Below are 17,234 nucleotides of genomic sequence, written 5' to 3' on the forward strand. Positions count from 1 at the left end.
TGTTTGGTTACCTGACTGTATCCAAGTGAGAGCTGAGACAAAAAGAGTTGCAACTAACTAAATCACAACAAAGGAAAAGTGCATACTCAGATCTTTAAACATGAAGACAGTAGAAATTAAGAGAAGTTGTATGTGTTTTTAAATATCGTGCTATAAACAAACAAGCTCCTCTAGATGTTCCTAGATCATAAAATTGTAATTACAAAGCAGCCCAAAGAGTTGTAACGAAGTCTAAAATAAAGCAAAGACTTGCTAGCAATTGGAAGATTTCACATAGGCTGACATATTATTTTATTTTTTTTAGCACATGTTCGATTTAAACATTTATGTGCTTCTAAACATGTATTTTTAATGCATGGCACTGTCAGATATAACTTATTAGGTATGCTGCAGTATGCTTCTGAACATAAGATAAACCACAGTTAGGCAATGCTTTTCTGTTCCTCCCCTTTCAAACAGACATTTACAACTAAAAGTGGGACTGACAGATTCTAACCGTTTGAAAATCATACATATATGCATATTTTTAAAGTAAAAATTTAAAAATGCAAAGCCTCTGTGTACTTTGTCTTCCATAAGAAGTGGTGGATATGAGAAAGCAGTAAGGTAGAACATTACTCATTGTAAATCCCAGGACAATGTATTAAACTGTTCTACTCATCAAGTTTTAAACCCCCAAAATCCAAAGGAAGGTGAAGACTGAAGGACTGTTTTTTTGTTTGTTTTTTGAAACACTTAAAACTTCATATGCATTTGAAACAATGCTAGCGAAGTCTTAAACATTTATCCCCTTTCATTTTTTTTAATTCTAGATTTTTTATTTTTTTTTTTTACTAGTACTTCAACATTCCAACCTAGAAATTCTGTGATTCTGTGATTACAGTAATATGCAGCTCTGCCTCTAGATTTTCAAATTCACAACCTGACACAAGAACTGAAGTGATATTCACTTGCACTGTGAATATCGCAAATCAGACTTTTGCTTTCAACAGAAGTCTTGTTTTCAGAAAGTCTAAATGGATACAAAATACTGTAACTTAGATTACTAGATAAACAGAATTCTTACCTGGGCTTAATTCTACCAAGTATGGTAGTTTCTCAGGAGGAAGGCAAGAGCCATAGCCAGACCCGTCAACTCTGTCCTTCCCCTTTAATGGCTTTCCATCAGCTGTTTTCTTGGATTTCTTTGGGACATAATCAGGAGGCCGCCTTTTCAACTGAAATACTAGTATTCCTAAAACATATTTAATATTGTTTGAGTCTTACTATCAAAGAACACATCTAAGCTTTTTTTTTTTTTTATTATTATTTTTAGTGTCCTATAGGATTACTTTCAGCTTACAAAGTTCCTTTATGTAGTTCTTTGGAAGTTAAACGTGTTTAAAAGATTAATGCTTCTCTATAGCGGATAATTTAAAAGCTTAAGGATGAAATGTAAAACTGTCTAAAGATTTACTACTATAACCAGTACTGAATAAAACTGTCAATAACTAAAATCCTAGAACAAATCATTTCAAAAATATTTTCCCATTTCCTGCTTTACAGGGATCCACAGACATGGCTTACAATACCCAACATACAAAAATCTCTCAAAGCTCTTCAGACATACCTTTATCACTAGGCCACTCCCTGAATATCTGAAGTGGACACTCATCATCATCTAGAATACTTTCTTTAGCACCTTTATCATCAGAGTGCTGAGCACCAGGAGGCAGCATGACCTAGAAAAGAACAATTATCAGTTTTCAAAGGTGTTACTAGACACTCAGATTATTCAGGGGTACATCTTCCAATTTATTCTTGTTTATATCAGGAGATAAAGCAAATTAAGTAACTTTGAATGCATTTTGCTTTCCAAGGCTGCTTCTAACTCTTTCTTGCCTTTTGTTGCGGTTAACCACGTTTCCCAGAACACCAGACATATTTAAAAAACAAAGGAAAGCTAGTTACACGTAAGTTACACAAAGACATCTTCCAGTAACAAAATTAGAATAATTTCTAAATGGTCAAGAGAGAAAAAAAAAAAAAAAAAAACAAAAAAACACATTAGTGGAGGGGATAGTTAAAAAACAGAACTAAAGTTTCTTTCATTGTCTTACACACAGGAATCAGCCTTTTTTTTTTTTTTTTTTTTTTTTAACTAAAACCATGCAACTAAAGCAACATGCAAGAACCCTTAGAAATAGCAATTATGATACTACCCATTTCCTGTTGTACCTAACCTTCACCTGGTCTACACAGAGAACAAGTGCAAGACTAGAGCAGTTGACAAATGCATTATGCTGTCTAGCTTCAAGGAAGAACCAAAAATAAGCGTACTTTGGAAACAAACCTTGTGTTAGTACATTTTATAGCCATATCCTTACAAAGCAGAGGAAGAGGGAAACCCTGATTCATTAGTTTTGACTCTAAAGGAGACACAACCTGTTATTTCATACATATTTGCATTACTGCTCCCCACAGTGATAAAACATAAAACCAGTGACAGCCAGTATTACAGTGCATGACTAGCTTCTAAATTAAAAATAGATTTCTCAAAGCTGAATTAAAAGAGACTTTACTACCTCATTTGTGATCCTAACAATGTTATTTAAATTCATAGACAGCTCTATTCCAAATGAACTACTCCAAAATTATTCCAATCTCTGAACTATTACCTAAGTAACACCTTCTGAAGTAAGGCAAGTATTTGCTGCTGCATGCTACAGCGCTGCAGCCCTCAAGAGGCTTCTAACTCTTATTTGTCACCTCCTCTCCACACCCACTGCAGTGTTAACTAAGTTCCCACAGATCCACCTCAAATTTCCTTTCATCTTCTTCCAAGCAGGAAACAAGTACATTTAAGATCAAAAGTATTTAATTGAGTCATTGGCCTTTCCCTAAAACTTCTCTATGCAAAACCTGGCTAAACATAGGCCTAATTACATTATCTTTAATTAGATTTTCAAATAGACAACATATTACAAAATTCAGGAAAATATTAAAATTCATAAAACCAAAGGGAAACAGAAACACATCTGAACTCAAATCTTATCTTGCCAAACCACTCTTTCCTACTTCACATTTCAGATTTTAAAATCCATTATACTTACAGGAGAATTTTTATTTGCTATTAAAGTAACATTGTGTTTCAAGCCTCGTACAATAAGTAATTACTTTAAAATTGCAAAGCCCTCAAGACTGAATTTAAATAGTTAAAAACCAAGAGCTACACACTAGAAGCATGCTTTCTGAAAGGCTGACCAACGCCAGATTAGAGAGCAAACCAAAGAAAACGCAGCAGTACTGAAATTAGAGGACAGATGACTAAGAAAAGCACAAGGGCTACAACGTGACCCTGCTTTTGCTTCTGCCTTGGAACATGGATGAATACTTCTACTGGTATTCTACCTCTACTGGCTTAACTAGCAGCCACGGTCAACTGGTGAAGTTACAGAAGAGCCACAAAGGCACTAATCCCTCTGTTCTTCCAGTCACTTACTATTACTTCTGTTTCACAAAAAGCATGAGCTGATGAGCCCGGACATACACTGCTTAAAAAAGAAAAGGGGGGGGAAAAAAAAAAAAAGCATGTGACCTAACCTCAAGCAAAGCAAAGGCACAAAACACGACAACTCAGCTTATGCAGGCCAGAGGCTTGCAGTCATGATGAAGCAATTTTAGAAAACATATTTAAGTTTTCGGTGAATGTTGCCTCTCTCTCTCACAAGGCCAAATTCCCCATGTTTCAGAATAAGGGAAAGACATGGAATAGGTTTATATTATGATCATTTCTTGGCTTACGGCTAGGGATTTGCTTTCATACTGAAAAACAGAAGATGCAGTTTAAAACAAATGGGGCACGCACATTTTCCTGATTTCTGCAATGCAGTAGAAACTGGAGACGGATAAAAACCATTCCACTTTAAAACTTTTACTGGTTTGCTGCATGCCTCAAGTCTTATGCCCTAATGAAGCGAACACACACAGGTAGCTTGGAAGACTGTCTAATTAATTTGACATCTTGAGAGATGTGCAGTGAACCTTGTACTATGCAGGGGACTCAAGCCAAGTGAACTGAAACAAACACAATGTATATTGGAACAAACCTGTATTTACTTGATTACATGGAAAAGCACTTCTGAACTGGGCATAAAGATGCAGCATGATACACTGCAAAGTGGGGTATGAAAGAAAGTAACTAACAGGAAACTGACAACTCTTAATGTAAATGGCAATGTTAAACATTGAGAGAGAAAAAAAATGAAAAAAAGAACATGTTCACATTTCAATTGAAACTTCAGAATTGAGTGAACTTTATTACAGGTACTCATGCAGCTGTATAAAGGTCTTGTCATATAATTTAAGATCTACTTTAAAAGTTAAGTAAATGTCAGCTGCTTAAGACTTCTTTGAAGAACTTCACCTGCCACCCAAAGAGAACAAAACATTTACAAATCTAAATCAATAGGAAATTATGGTTATACTGTACACTGCTTTGAACTCAACAAGAAGTAAAAAACAGCAACATAGACAAGACAGATCTGTCTTCCACACTGTAAACTGTCAGAAAAATAAGGAGCATGTATGGGGGAAACGCTGAGAGAGGTAAAGAACAGCTATGGTTCTTCACTGAAGTTATGTGAAGCTGCCCTGAAACCTATTTACCAACATAGTTGTTGGTTTCCAAACAAGGAAACAACATTGAAAGACATGTCAGGCTAAACCTCGGGTATTTTAAATATTTCAAACAATGAAAGCAGCTTCATAACATATCTGGCAAAAACAAGTATTTTAAGGTAAACTAACTTTAAAATCTAATCTTCAGTAAAAGAAGAAGGATTATTGTATTTTAAACCCAAATATTGCAGGAACAGAGTCACTGAGAAAGGTTGAATAGATTTTTGACAATGGCTTTTGATGAGCAAAAGTCGGGTCTTCTGCACTTGAGAGGTGTTTAAGAAAGATTTGCAATTAGCTAACGAATACCCCTCAAATATTTAAAATGTGAGCACAGAACTTATTTCATTATAGAAATTTACTGTACCAAGATGTGTTGCTCAGAAAAGGCAAACTATTTTCCACCAGTGCTTTCCTAAAAAGTTAAAGCAATTTACTTCAAAGCAAAAACTTTGTTAATCTTTCAAGATTAATACTATTGGTCTATTTTCTACATTAAACATCCCCACACATGATTGGACAACAAGGGGAGGTGTAAGAGGAGGAACACCATCACGATAGTAATCAGCAAAAATGTTTTCCTTGTATACAAGTGTGCAATAGTTCTGTAAATTTTCTAAAATATAAATACTCTGCATTACAACATAAAACCCTCTAACTCAAATAAAACTGACCAACAGAAAACTATCTTCCAAATTCTGAAGATGGTCACAGTGTTTCTGCTGCTAACCACAACTCTCAAAACAGCAGAAAAACTAGCAGGTCAAATGAGTAGCTTATTTAATAACATTGATGACTGCAAATTGTAAATTGCATTTATAGAACACACAATGTGAAAAATAATTAGCATGACTAAGACTATACATAGAAAATACTTCATAGCTAGATCTGAAAATAACTTTTAAAATGTACTGTGTCATTAAAAAACTGCAGTAACTATTACTTTAGAAGTGATTCCCTCTTAGAATAAAGAACTATTTAAAATTTTACTGAAGTTAACTTTAACAGTTGGAACCACAATTACAGGTTAATGAAGACAAGCATAAAATGTCCAGAACTTCATTAAAGATGTGCCTAGAACTAATAACAAGAACTCTTAACACAACAAAAAATAGAATTAGTTCACTTCTATGAAACTACAAAAGCACCACCTTACAGTTTCCTTATTACTAATTAGACATTAGAACAGCATGTCAATTCCACACTAATTCTACCACTATAGGCTGTAAGCACAACAGAACCAGACACAGATTTCTCAGACTATCAAAAAACAAATATGAAAGCAACTTGAAGACAAAAGACAAATATCCACATCCTTTAGAACAGATGGAAGGTGTGGGCAATAGCAAGTTTTCTTACTGCTCTCCAGTAGCACTTTCAGTACTGGAGAAAAGGTGGGGAAGAGACAGCAATATAACGCCTTACAAACATTTTTCCCTTTCTTTCATCCTTTCAAGGAGCCGTAAATCGAAGTTTATTAGACAAGTAACAGACAGAAATGTAATCAAAGACTGGAATCAAACAAGGATCAAACATTTTCAAGTCTCACTGTTCTCCTTCAGAAGATGATATGGACAAAAGTTTATAATTTTTGATCTGTACTGTCCATAGGCCTATTTGATAGAGCTTTACCTCTCAGAAATAGTGGTTCTATAAAATGAACTTAGAACTCCTAAAATAACGACATTCTGAAAGTAAGTGCCAGTTTCAGTTAAATGTTTAATCTTTCCTGATTTGTAGTGAGGGTAAACTAACACTGAAAGGCATGTGGCACCTTTTATAATGGAGTATGGATTGAGCACTTTTGCCTCTGAGCAGACTCATTTAGTTTAGGGGAATAGCTTGTGCACAAACAGCACAAATTTCAGAATCCGCAGGATTAACCATTAGTTTATATATGTCTGTGAAGCATAAACACACTTGTGGCATAAAGCTACAAAACCAGAAATATGTTCCGTTCATTATCAGTGTTTATCTACATAGCAAGAAATAATTTAAGACGGGAAGATTTATGTTCTTATAAAACTTTAATTTTACTTACACGAGCAATACAATAATCCTTGGGATTTTCCTTCTCCAGGCCGTATTTCTCCAGTGCTTCAATAACTGCAAAGTCTGCAGTATCTGTAGTGGACAGCAGGATTGTCTTGTATGGTATATTTGGTTTCAGACTGTCTGCATAAATTCTCAGTGTCCCACCTTGGAAACAAAATTTAATAAACATTGCTACCACAGAATATACATACATAAAAAGCCATTTACTATATATATTTTTTAAACAGAATGAAAGAAAGAATGCCTTTAGAAATCATTTAGTCAATTCACCAATACAAGATAAGTTACATAAAAATCTTCAAAATGTGTCTCTGCCATTGCTGATGCTTTATTCCATAAGCAAGCTTTTTCCCCCAATGCTTCACCCTCTTTACCATTCTTAGTATTATGTGAAGTTAAAATGAAACTGTGAAAACAACTGGATGAAGAACTGATTCTTCACATCTCAACAGCCAGCTCATGCTGACCCTTAGGATTCTCTCCTCTCTTTAAAAAGCCCATTTAAGACTTTCCTCCTGGGCAATGTTTTCTATGCTTGTACTCATTCTTCACTACTCTTTCATTGGTAAAACATGTTATTTGATGTTTTACCAGTACTGAAGCTGTTCCATTTGTGTTACACTTGATGCCTACGTTTACACAAGCACAGTGATCTTTACACCTACCTCACCAACATGAAATACTTGATCACTGCAATCCACCATACCTACTAGAACCGTATGGGCAGAGCTGAACAATTATTCTGTGCCACCTTGTATTTATGCTACTGATTGCATTTTTACGTGCTGATCACTCAGTTTGTTCTCAGTAAAATGAATCACATTCATTTCAGAAGACTTCTCCCATTTGTCACTTTCATAAATCTAATTCTGTCCTTCCTTCTTCCCCAGCTTAGCACTGTCAGCAAGATCGATAAGCGTATTCTCTCCCATCAATTTGCCCATAACTCTCACTAATCACACAATACACTCCCACGGAATCTTACCTCCACAAATCTTTCATTCAATTACAACATATATAACTTTTGCTTTCTCCAATATTTTTTTGTCCTTCAAGATTAATTAAAGTCAAAATTTACAGGAGCTGCTCGTCTTAAAAATACTCTCTCAGTAAACAAATCAACATCAGCTTAACCAAAACAAATCTATGTACCTGAATCTGGTCTGCCATCAGAACTGCGAAATTCCTGCATTCTCTTCTCTAGTTTTTGCTGTCGCCGCCGTTTCATAACCACCTCAGGATTAGATATTGTGCGAGTGAAGCTGGTTTCAGGCATATCTTTGTAAACCTCAGCTGCAAGGCGAGAATTCTCACTGCCATGTTAATTTAAACAATGAGGAAAAAAATGCCATTAATAGCTTAAAATACATAGATCCTCATCACTTCATAAAGTACAAAAGACAAGTAGAAACCATACATGTAGGAGATAGGTAAGTTATTGGTAGAAGGTTTCTATATGAAATGCACTTTTGCAAGGTCTAGCACTGTTCATATACACCTGAAATAGTCAGCAATCAATTTCAGTATTCATGATTGCTACCTTTCAAGAAATAAAGAGGCCTTCCACCTCTTTGGAAAAAAAAAACAAACAAAAAAAACCAAACAGATAAGGCATTACAGAACCTTACATTACACTAACTTTTTGTGAGTTACAAATACTGCAATTCACATGGAAGCAAAATTAGCATGTGGTCATGCTTTTCTTTTAGTTCATACACTTAAGATCCATTTTTTTTTTTTTTTTTTTTTTTTAAATTAAGATCAAGCTAAGTAATTGTACAGAACACTGGAAAGCCCATGCTGACAACTGAAGAACAGTGCAAGCATATTCATGCATAGCAGTACTACACAAATGAAAATCGATCTCAAAAAATTGAAAAAACAAAAACAGGCTGTGTAGCTAAATCCTCTGTCACATGTCAATCAGTCAACTGATTTCTTTCACTCCTGAGAATCTGTTAACAGCTAGTAAATTTTCATTGTTCATTTTCTATGTTAAAAAAATACCATTAATTACTTTTTTTCTGGTCTACTATACATGATGCCTCCAGTACAAAGTTGAAATTAATACAGACCCTTTTGCAGCTATCTAGTTCTACAAATATTTATTCATGCCTGACTCTGTGTTGCAAAATTAATGTATGCTTTGCCCCAATGAATTAGGAACAGCATATTTGGGAGTAAGATTTAGAGAACCTAGGAGACTGGCTATCAAAACATGCCTCCCAGAGAAACAAACTCATAATCAGGTGGTAAGTCAACTGCAGCCACCTACACAGACTACTTTTTCTGTCAATTGACAAAACAGAGAAGTGAATAGATCCACACTAGAGTAAGTGCTCAAGAAAAAACATAGTGAGGGTTAGTGAAGTTCATGTCATCAAGCATTTGCTGATTTTTGTACACGGATAAAGAGGTGAAAAAAAGTTTCATGGTTTGAAAATAAGCTTTGCAGCAAAATGTACATACAAACCACAGAATTTAATATCACGTTTTGGTTTATGATGGTATCCTATTTATGTTAACTACTTCTAAAGGAAAAAAGGGCTTATTTCGAAGGAATCCTTTAAAGTAAGATGTAAGTTGTATGAACTGACCAAAGTTTAGAACACTTACATATCATCCCCATGAAGAAACCGATCATCTTTATCTGATGCTTGTCGCAATGCCTCTTTTTCACGCCTCTTCTTTTCTTTTTTTTCTTTTTTTGAGAGAGTTCGTTTGAAATTCTGAATTACTCCCTCTTTTTCTTGTTTTTCAGGGCCATTACTCTGAGCCTTCTGAAATGAACCAGTTTAGAACAATTTCCGTCATTTTTAGTTTAATGATGATTCAGTATTGCTTTTAACTTTCCATGCAAGTCCGATTAAGACATAGCATCACTACCATGAAAACAGTAGTCCTGGCAACAACACTCCATTACACAGGGATGGGACTGAAACTCTCAGGAGTAAGACAAAAGACCAAAATAATCTCATATTCCAAAGAAGGTATGAACTGCTTAAGTACCCTGTACTCATGAAATGTACTCAAGCAAATGAAAACCAGAATTTTACTTGAATAATGCCTACTATCTACTCAGCCTTAAAGATTAACTGAAGGCTGCAAAACCAATTTCCGCCTCCCAGTAAAAACTACTTCACGAAACAACACTACATTTAATCTGTTTTCAAGACAACTGTGTTGGAACATCAGATAAGAATAAACTGCAGAAGGAAAAACATTAGAGAGTACATTTCCCCTATGATGTATTTTTCTGTTTTTCTGAGTTGTCCTTCCAGTGTTCTCTTCTCCAAATTCTGCTCCTTGTATACACAAGATACCTGTAATCTTATGCTCATTTGCCTTCTGTGGAGAAAATAATAAAGATGAAGGAAAAAAGATGCAGAAGTGTTTTTTTTTTTTTTCATCCTGTCAGAAAGCAAAGAACACAGAAGGAGGACTGTGGATTACTTAATTCAATGAAAAAGTAAAGCAAGACCAGTAAATATAGTGCAAGACATCGTTAATTTTTTTCCCCATGTCTGACAGATGTATCCTGTAGTTAAAAGCATAGTGTAAGCATAAAAATAGCCTGTGTATTTATACCCATAGTACCTTTAAAATTAAAAAGCTATAATTCCAAGAGTAAATGAAATTCAGTGCTCAGCCCGGGATGAAAAACTCATCTGAAGATATATATCCCCACACTAAACGGCGTATTTTCCGTAACTATAAACATTCAAGTTAGAAATTATATATAAAGTTATATGACTTCAGAAGCCAAAATCTGATCTAACTTCATGTTATGAATGAAATGCTTCATGATTAATACCAAAAAAACGAAGGAACATCGGTCATACAAAACCTTCTTTTTGTATGTTGCAAGGCAAAAAAAAAAATACCCCAAAGGGAAGTCTCTCACCAGTTTCATTAAGAAACTGAATATTACCAAGGCAGGTAGCATTTCTTAGTTATTCAGTTCTCTCTGGCATCCCCCTCTAAGTGCTCTGCAAGAGGTGAGATTACCTCTTAGGTGTTTGGCATCTCATACTATTGTAGGGTACTTTAACTTCATCTTATTAGAGCAAAGCAAGCTAAGTTTTCTGGGCACTACGTGTTGCAGTACCATACAGCTACATAAATCAAAGCATCACAAGTCCTCTGAATGATCAGAAAAATGCAAAGTTGGGAAGATCCATTTTAAGGGTTTGAATAGACTTGCTCTACATATACAATATCATCATCATTGTTTTCAGGAATTGGAAAAGTAGAAATCAAGTTTTACTATATGAGCGCATCCCGCAAATTGCCAGACTGCTGTTACCTCTACCATACTCCTTGAAGCCTCACCTTAGGAGGAAGCGTATCATTTTCGTTCTTGAGAACAAATCTTCCTTCTCGATCATCTTTGTTCCAGTTTAATTGTACAACAAGAGGCTTCTCATCTACATCTAATCTTCTTTCTTCTTCAAAAAAGTGAAAAGTGGTAAGTTACTTGGCATTTCAAGAGCAAAGACATTTTAAAAAAAGTTATAGTTTTGCTGAGCTGTAAACCATCAGTTGATGCTTTTCTGTAGGTACAGAGACAGAAAGCCTAGGGGGGTCTGGAGACAGAATGCATGTCTCCTTTGCCGCCACCAGCCTAAGTGAATTCCCTTTATCTACATAAGATAAAGGTCCACAGAAAGGAGCCTTGTGCACTATCAGAACTGAAGCCTGAGAATATAAGATTATAAATTAGGGGAAGATATTTCTGCAGCCAAAATACTTGAAACTTCATAACTTAACGACACTCCCAAAATATTAATCTTTCTCATTTTAATTTTAACCAGTCTGACTTTGACCCAAGAACTACTATTCTTGAAAGACTGCAAAAAAACAAATTGGACTATAAAATAAAAAAAATCATTACGAAAATATACTAGACAAACTGCATTCAGTGTGTTGTATCTATTTTAAGTACATGAAAAAAAATTGAGAGAGTGGTTAAAAAAATTAAACAAATTTTGCCATTTGATCTCCGTCTGGAAGTAGGAGACAATATATACACATAGCAAGACAATGATGTCTTCGCAGTTATATTTTATGTAATGTGAAACACTCATATGGAATGAAGTGCCTCTCTTATGAGCTGTGTTTTAATCAGGAACTTGCCCTGCAAAGGAAACGATTTCACTTTGAGTACAGGTATGGTGCAAAGGGATTTAAAACAATCAAACAAACAACTTACAGCAGAAAACCCATATAATATTCATTGCTTTAGTTACTGATGACACATGTACTTTTTTCTAATCCCTTGTAACTCACGCCATCACTCATAGACCATGAGAAGTGACATACACCCCAATAATTTTCCATTCTGTATCTCAAATTACTAGTTTCAGTCATTCAAAAATAGAATTTAAGGTAGTCGAGCCACTTTTTTTTTTTTTTTTTTTTTTTTTTGAAGATTACACAAAAGAAAGAAAGAGAAAAAGAAGGTTAATTTCTCATATTTCTGTTATGTCCCATCCCACCTTCTTCCAGCTGGGTGGGATGAGGGTTTAAGGGGACAGGACTGGGATGATATCAAATGCTAACAACATCAGAAGACTATACGGAAGTCTAGGTAACCATAAAGGTTCTGCTCAAGAAACACAGCAGCGTCAGATAATGTTGAACTTCCTCTGATGAACTAATGTTGAACTATGTTGAACTTTCTCTGATTTAGCAGTAAGAGCATATCCATCATAAGGTTACCTATGGAAGGCCCACACATCACAGAATTAAGGACACACTCAGTGTTCCAATTTAACACCTCCACTTACCAACCACAACACCTCCAGTTACCGACTAGCCCTAAAAATAGCAACCCTCTCACAAATGTCAACAAGTAATAGGATTATCAAGCACACCACTTAACAGATTATAATCAAAATTTACATTAACTGCTGGCCTGACATTTTGAAATACCACTCCCCTCACGTTACAATTAGTAGCAATGTATTTAACATCAACAATAACGAAAAAAAACACAAATCTGGTGCCTCAGAAGCTGGGAGTAAAATTTAAGAGACTTTGGCAAGGGGTGTATAGGAAAATGATGTGGCTGCAGGAAATACTCAGTGAAAAAACACTAACCTCCACTGACATGCACCTCATAAAGTGAGTACTTCGGGGATGACAACATTCGCATGTCTGGTCGAAACTTCTCTGCAAGAGTTTCTATCACATCTTGAGTGGTGGCCGTACTAGAGACACGGATACATTTTGTTGCGAAGTTTCCAGCTGCTTTGTCTTGAAAGTAAAATCGCATTACTCCATGAAACTCCAAATCCTGGAAAAAATAAAAATAAAGATCTGATTGATGGCTAGCAGTTCTAAGTTTCATAGTTCAATTTGTTAGTTAGAAATATTTTATGAGGTCACAAGACATTCAAATACTGCAGTGGTTTTCCAATGTTTGAGGACACTACAGTTTACTGACCAGGACACTATAAACTTGAATAAAAAAACAAGGATTTTCACTAAGAAGAAATCAAATATCCTGAATCATCTGAATTGTGTTTTTATATTTTCACAAGGGATAGTAAAGCTCCCTACACACTCCAATGCTGCCAAGTTTATTCTACAGTTTGATAATTACTACTTCTGTCTTCACTTAACAGAGACTTTCTTTCTAGTAGATATATCCTCTGGTGCTGGGTGCAATGCCAGGTTTTGCATAAGCACAGTCTTTTCCAGTACTGCAACTGATCGCATAAAAAAAAATAACACAATACTATCTTTGAAAAAGGGGAGGCATTTACTGACACTACTCTATCAGAGGACCCAAGGAAAAAAAAAAAAAAAGTGTTATAACCTACACTGCAGGATGAAACTCTCACTCACCTAGATACACATAGAAGACAAATTCCACAACCATAGACACTGCTCCTCCCAGTGCATTTGAGTCTGTACCACTGACTCTCTCTCCATGAATTGTTCCAAAATTGTCTGATATCCTCGCTAATTACTTCCACAATCTCTACGAGGCTTGAGAAACACCATCTTTTCATAAAGCTCAGCTGACCCAGAGGCTCCTTCCCTGGAGATATTCAAGTTCCATCTGGACACCTACGTGGGCAACCTCCTCTAGGGAACCTGCTTTGGCAGGGGGGTTGGACCCAATAATCTCTTGAAGCCCCTTCCAACCCCAACAATTCTGTGATTCTGTGACCCTTCCACAATTTATTAAAACTATCACTCGTCCAAAAGATCTGTAAGTTACTATAGATTCTAATTAGCATAGACAACATCCTTGGTAACTATCCTTTTAATTACAGCTTCACGCTGCATTTATATCCAAGGGCCTAGGGGTGGCTATCTGGAAGAATCAGTGCATAGCAGTTAAAGTTACTTCATCCCTCACTTTGTATAGTTATTCGATGAATATCGCCTGGTTCTGGCAACTTGCTTTTATATTGTCCATTTGTTCTCTGAATTCTTAACGAGCACTGATTTGAAAGAGCTGCTCTGATGAGTCACCATACGAAGGTTCTCGACATTGAAACTTTTCCAAGATTTTCAACAGTGAACACAGAAGCAAATTTTTTCTCTATCACCTTCTGAAGGTTTCTTCTATGAAGTGGTCATCCCATTGCCCTATGGCTTATGGTAAATTCGCTACTATTAATCTGCTGAAGGAAAGTTATTATTAAAGACTCTTCATAAGTTATTCAGCAAATTATTTTTTTTTTCTTATGCTTTTGTATTTTAGTTGCTACATTTTCTATCCTTACAATTTTTCTCATTGGGATACTAGTTCAGCTTTCTAACAGCTATCTTTGCCTGATGTTCTGCCATGCCAGGTTCCTTTCACACTTCTTCTGACAGCTGGCCCGAATTCAGTCTGCACCTCCTGCATACCATCTTTAGTTCTCTGCAGGTGGCAAGTACTTAGCTACCCATTGCCTCCTTTAGCACTAAAAAGCTTTTCCAGAGCAGCTATGCTGGATTTTCCGTTGGGATGGAAAATTTTGCAGCTCCTCCTGACAGTAATGGTTTGAGCCACCTCTTCCGCACCTGTTTGCACCAATTTCAATGGTCTCCTCTTCTGTAAGCACTCCTTAACGGTGATGCTTCACAAAACAGCCATGACCATTTCTTATCACCAACTTAAGGTTTTGCTGCACTAGCTTGGTCATTAAAAAAGGAGAACACACATGAGTTTTCTGCACAAGTATCATGAAACATAACTGTATCCCATTTATGACATTTATTTCCCTTTACACAAGGTTTTCCCCAAGGTACTGCTGAAGCAAGAATTAAGTGATAAAACAAGCACACTGCAGGCCTCTTTTTCCAGGAGTGAACTATTGTGCGAGTACCTACACACAGATAAAGAGACAGTTGATTTTTCTTTATTCTTTTTTAGAAGAGAGAAGATTACTGAGAACTTCCACTGTCCATTAGCCAGGTGTTCAATCCCACAGATTTTATTAATTCTCTACTACAGCGTAGCAGTGACTGGCAGAGATTCAAGAGCAAAGGAACGAAACATAGATCCATTCAGAGAAGATCTAGAAAACAGCTCTCCGATCTACAATGGGTTTCTTTATTACTATGTTTTGAAGTTTTGCTGCTAAAACTTGCTTCTACTTCCAGGCACTAACTAAACAGAGATGCGACAACAAAACTGTATTGTGAGTACTCAAGATACAATGCAAGCATAAAGGGAGTTTTGTTCTCCTTTCAGAAAAGCAGTAATGTGTTCCTCTGAGTAACTCTCACTTGAGTTTTGTTTCCTTGCTTTGACAATCTGGGTGTGAAAATAATTCAATGCGCTGACCACTGGCTGCCCATTTCCCCCCATCCTGTCAGCTTCTTGATCTGTATCCCCACAAACCCTGCCTCTCAACCCAATTTCCCAAGTTTTCTGTTAAAAGAAAGACAGGCTGCACAACTGCATCACAACGCTCCACAGTACAGATACATCTTCCCAATATAAAGCTCTCACTCGTTTTATGTTCCATTTGAAGTAAATCCCAACCTGCCTTTCGGCATTAATGGAGTATTACAGTGTTTAAATACAAGTGTTCAGTAACACTGAAGCAATTGGTTTCACATTTGAAAAAGGAAGGTGGGTGAGTACAAAAAAAAAAAAAAAACAACCAAGAGACTTCATTATTACATGTATACATCCTGTATGTATTTATGTCCAGTTTAAGGTACATTTAGCATCCTGGCCAAGTGCTTAGTGTATCAATAACAAACCCGTACAAAGACTGATGGCACCACCCACAAGAAAACAAGGTAGGCATCAGACTTCAGTCTCCACTCTCCACTCTAAATTTGCATTAAAGAGTTTGAGAGGTACATTTCACCTCCAAATCTGCTCACTTCTGAATTTCTTTGGCAAAACTGCTAGCTAGGTTCACTGCTATCTATAACATGGACTTGTGTCAAGAAAAAGCCTAAAGAAAAAAAATCATCATGAATTGATATACCAAATATCCAAGTGTTACCTAATATATACTTGTAAGTGAATAGATCTCCCCAAAATGTTTACAAATCTTTCTCTAAAGATAAAGAACTGCCATTTATTAATTGCTAAAAAAAGTAGTCAAAGTGTTTTCTGGATTTCAAAAGAGACTAATTACGTAGCTGTATGAACATTCTCTTAAGTTTCTCTCAGGAATTCACAAGCATCATAAGCAGTTTTGGTTTCTCATCTACTCCTATTTTAAATATTTTATGCATCTCTTGTGCAAGTCTATGGTTCCTTACATAGATAGGAACATGAGGATACAGAACAGTCCTTGGCAGCACAAATATAATCAATTTCCACATTTAAATTCTCATAATCCAGAATGCAAAATGTACATTTTAAATCACTTGGAAAAAGTCAGCTCCTCTTAAGCTTTTCAAATCATAAAGAACATTGTCCTTAAATAATGAGCCTAATTGTGCCTTTTATCACTATCAGAACATGGAGTGATTTCCAAAAGTATATACTATACATACATATATATATACATATATATATATATATATATATATATATATATATAATATATAAACGTGCACAGTATATATACAAAAGAAGTTCCACACTTGCATAATTAAAAAATACCAGTTAGCTGACTTTTTTTTTTTCTTTTTAAACAAAGAGATGGAAGTGAGTTAGTATTGTGTCTTTATCAGGCACACACACACACACACAAAAAGATGCTATGCAGCTACAGTATTTCTTGCTATTTGCTGCATAAAGGGATTGATGGATCAGTGTGATGGGGGTTGATCAGAACACCTGCCATCACATCCTTGCTTCAACTACTTAGTTACAACTTACTGTCTGTTATTGACATTTTGCAAGAACTGGTTCAAAACCAACAGGCTAGGTGTTCCAGAAGCCTGTCTTCAGCAGAAGAAAATAAATATACAAAAGCACCAGAGTGGCACACTTGAAACAACAATTTCACAATATAAAGTCTTCAAAATTCTCCAAAGTTTTGTGAAAAGCTTTGCCAAAACATTCCTTGAGAACATCTGCACTGCCAGTGTTACGGCCCTCCTCT

The 17,234-nt window shown here is 35.8% G+C and overlaps 1 protein-coding gene across 22 annotated transcripts in view; it reads right to left on the reverse strand.

Moving 5' to 3' along the window:
* The window catches only part of AFDN (afadin, adherens junction formation factor), a 129,180-nt gene that overhangs the window by 81,098 nt on the left and 30,848 nt on the right, over window positions 1-17,234 (reverse strand). For 21 of the 22 annotated variants that reach the window (XM_084513476.1, XM_084513485.1, XM_084513482.1 and 18 more), the window contains exons 2-8: window positions 12,817-13,012; window positions 11,047-11,162; window positions 9,331-9,494; window positions 7,867-8,027; window positions 6,701-6,858; window positions 1,610-1,721; window positions 1,067-1,234 (exon numbers count right to left, since the gene is read on the reverse strand). In XM_084513476.1, the coding sequence (XP_084369602.1) occupies window positions 1,067-1,234; window positions 1,610-1,721; window positions 6,701-6,858; window positions 7,867-8,027; window positions 9,331-9,494; window positions 11,047-11,162; window positions 12,817-13,012 (1,075 nt within the window). The remainder of the gene's footprint in view (window positions 1-1,066; window positions 1,235-1,609; window positions 1,722-6,700; window positions 6,859-7,866; window positions 8,028-9,330; window positions 9,495-11,046; window positions 11,163-12,816; window positions 13,013-17,234) is intronic. The other variant, XM_084513465.1, reaches the window with a different exon arrangement.

The sequence above is a fragment of the Aythya ferina genome (assembly GCF_964211825.1).
Source record: "Aythya ferina genome assembly, chromosome: 3".
Classification (NCBI taxonomy): domain Eukaryota; kingdom Metazoa; phylum Chordata; class Aves; order Anseriformes; family Anatidae; genus Aythya; species Aythya ferina.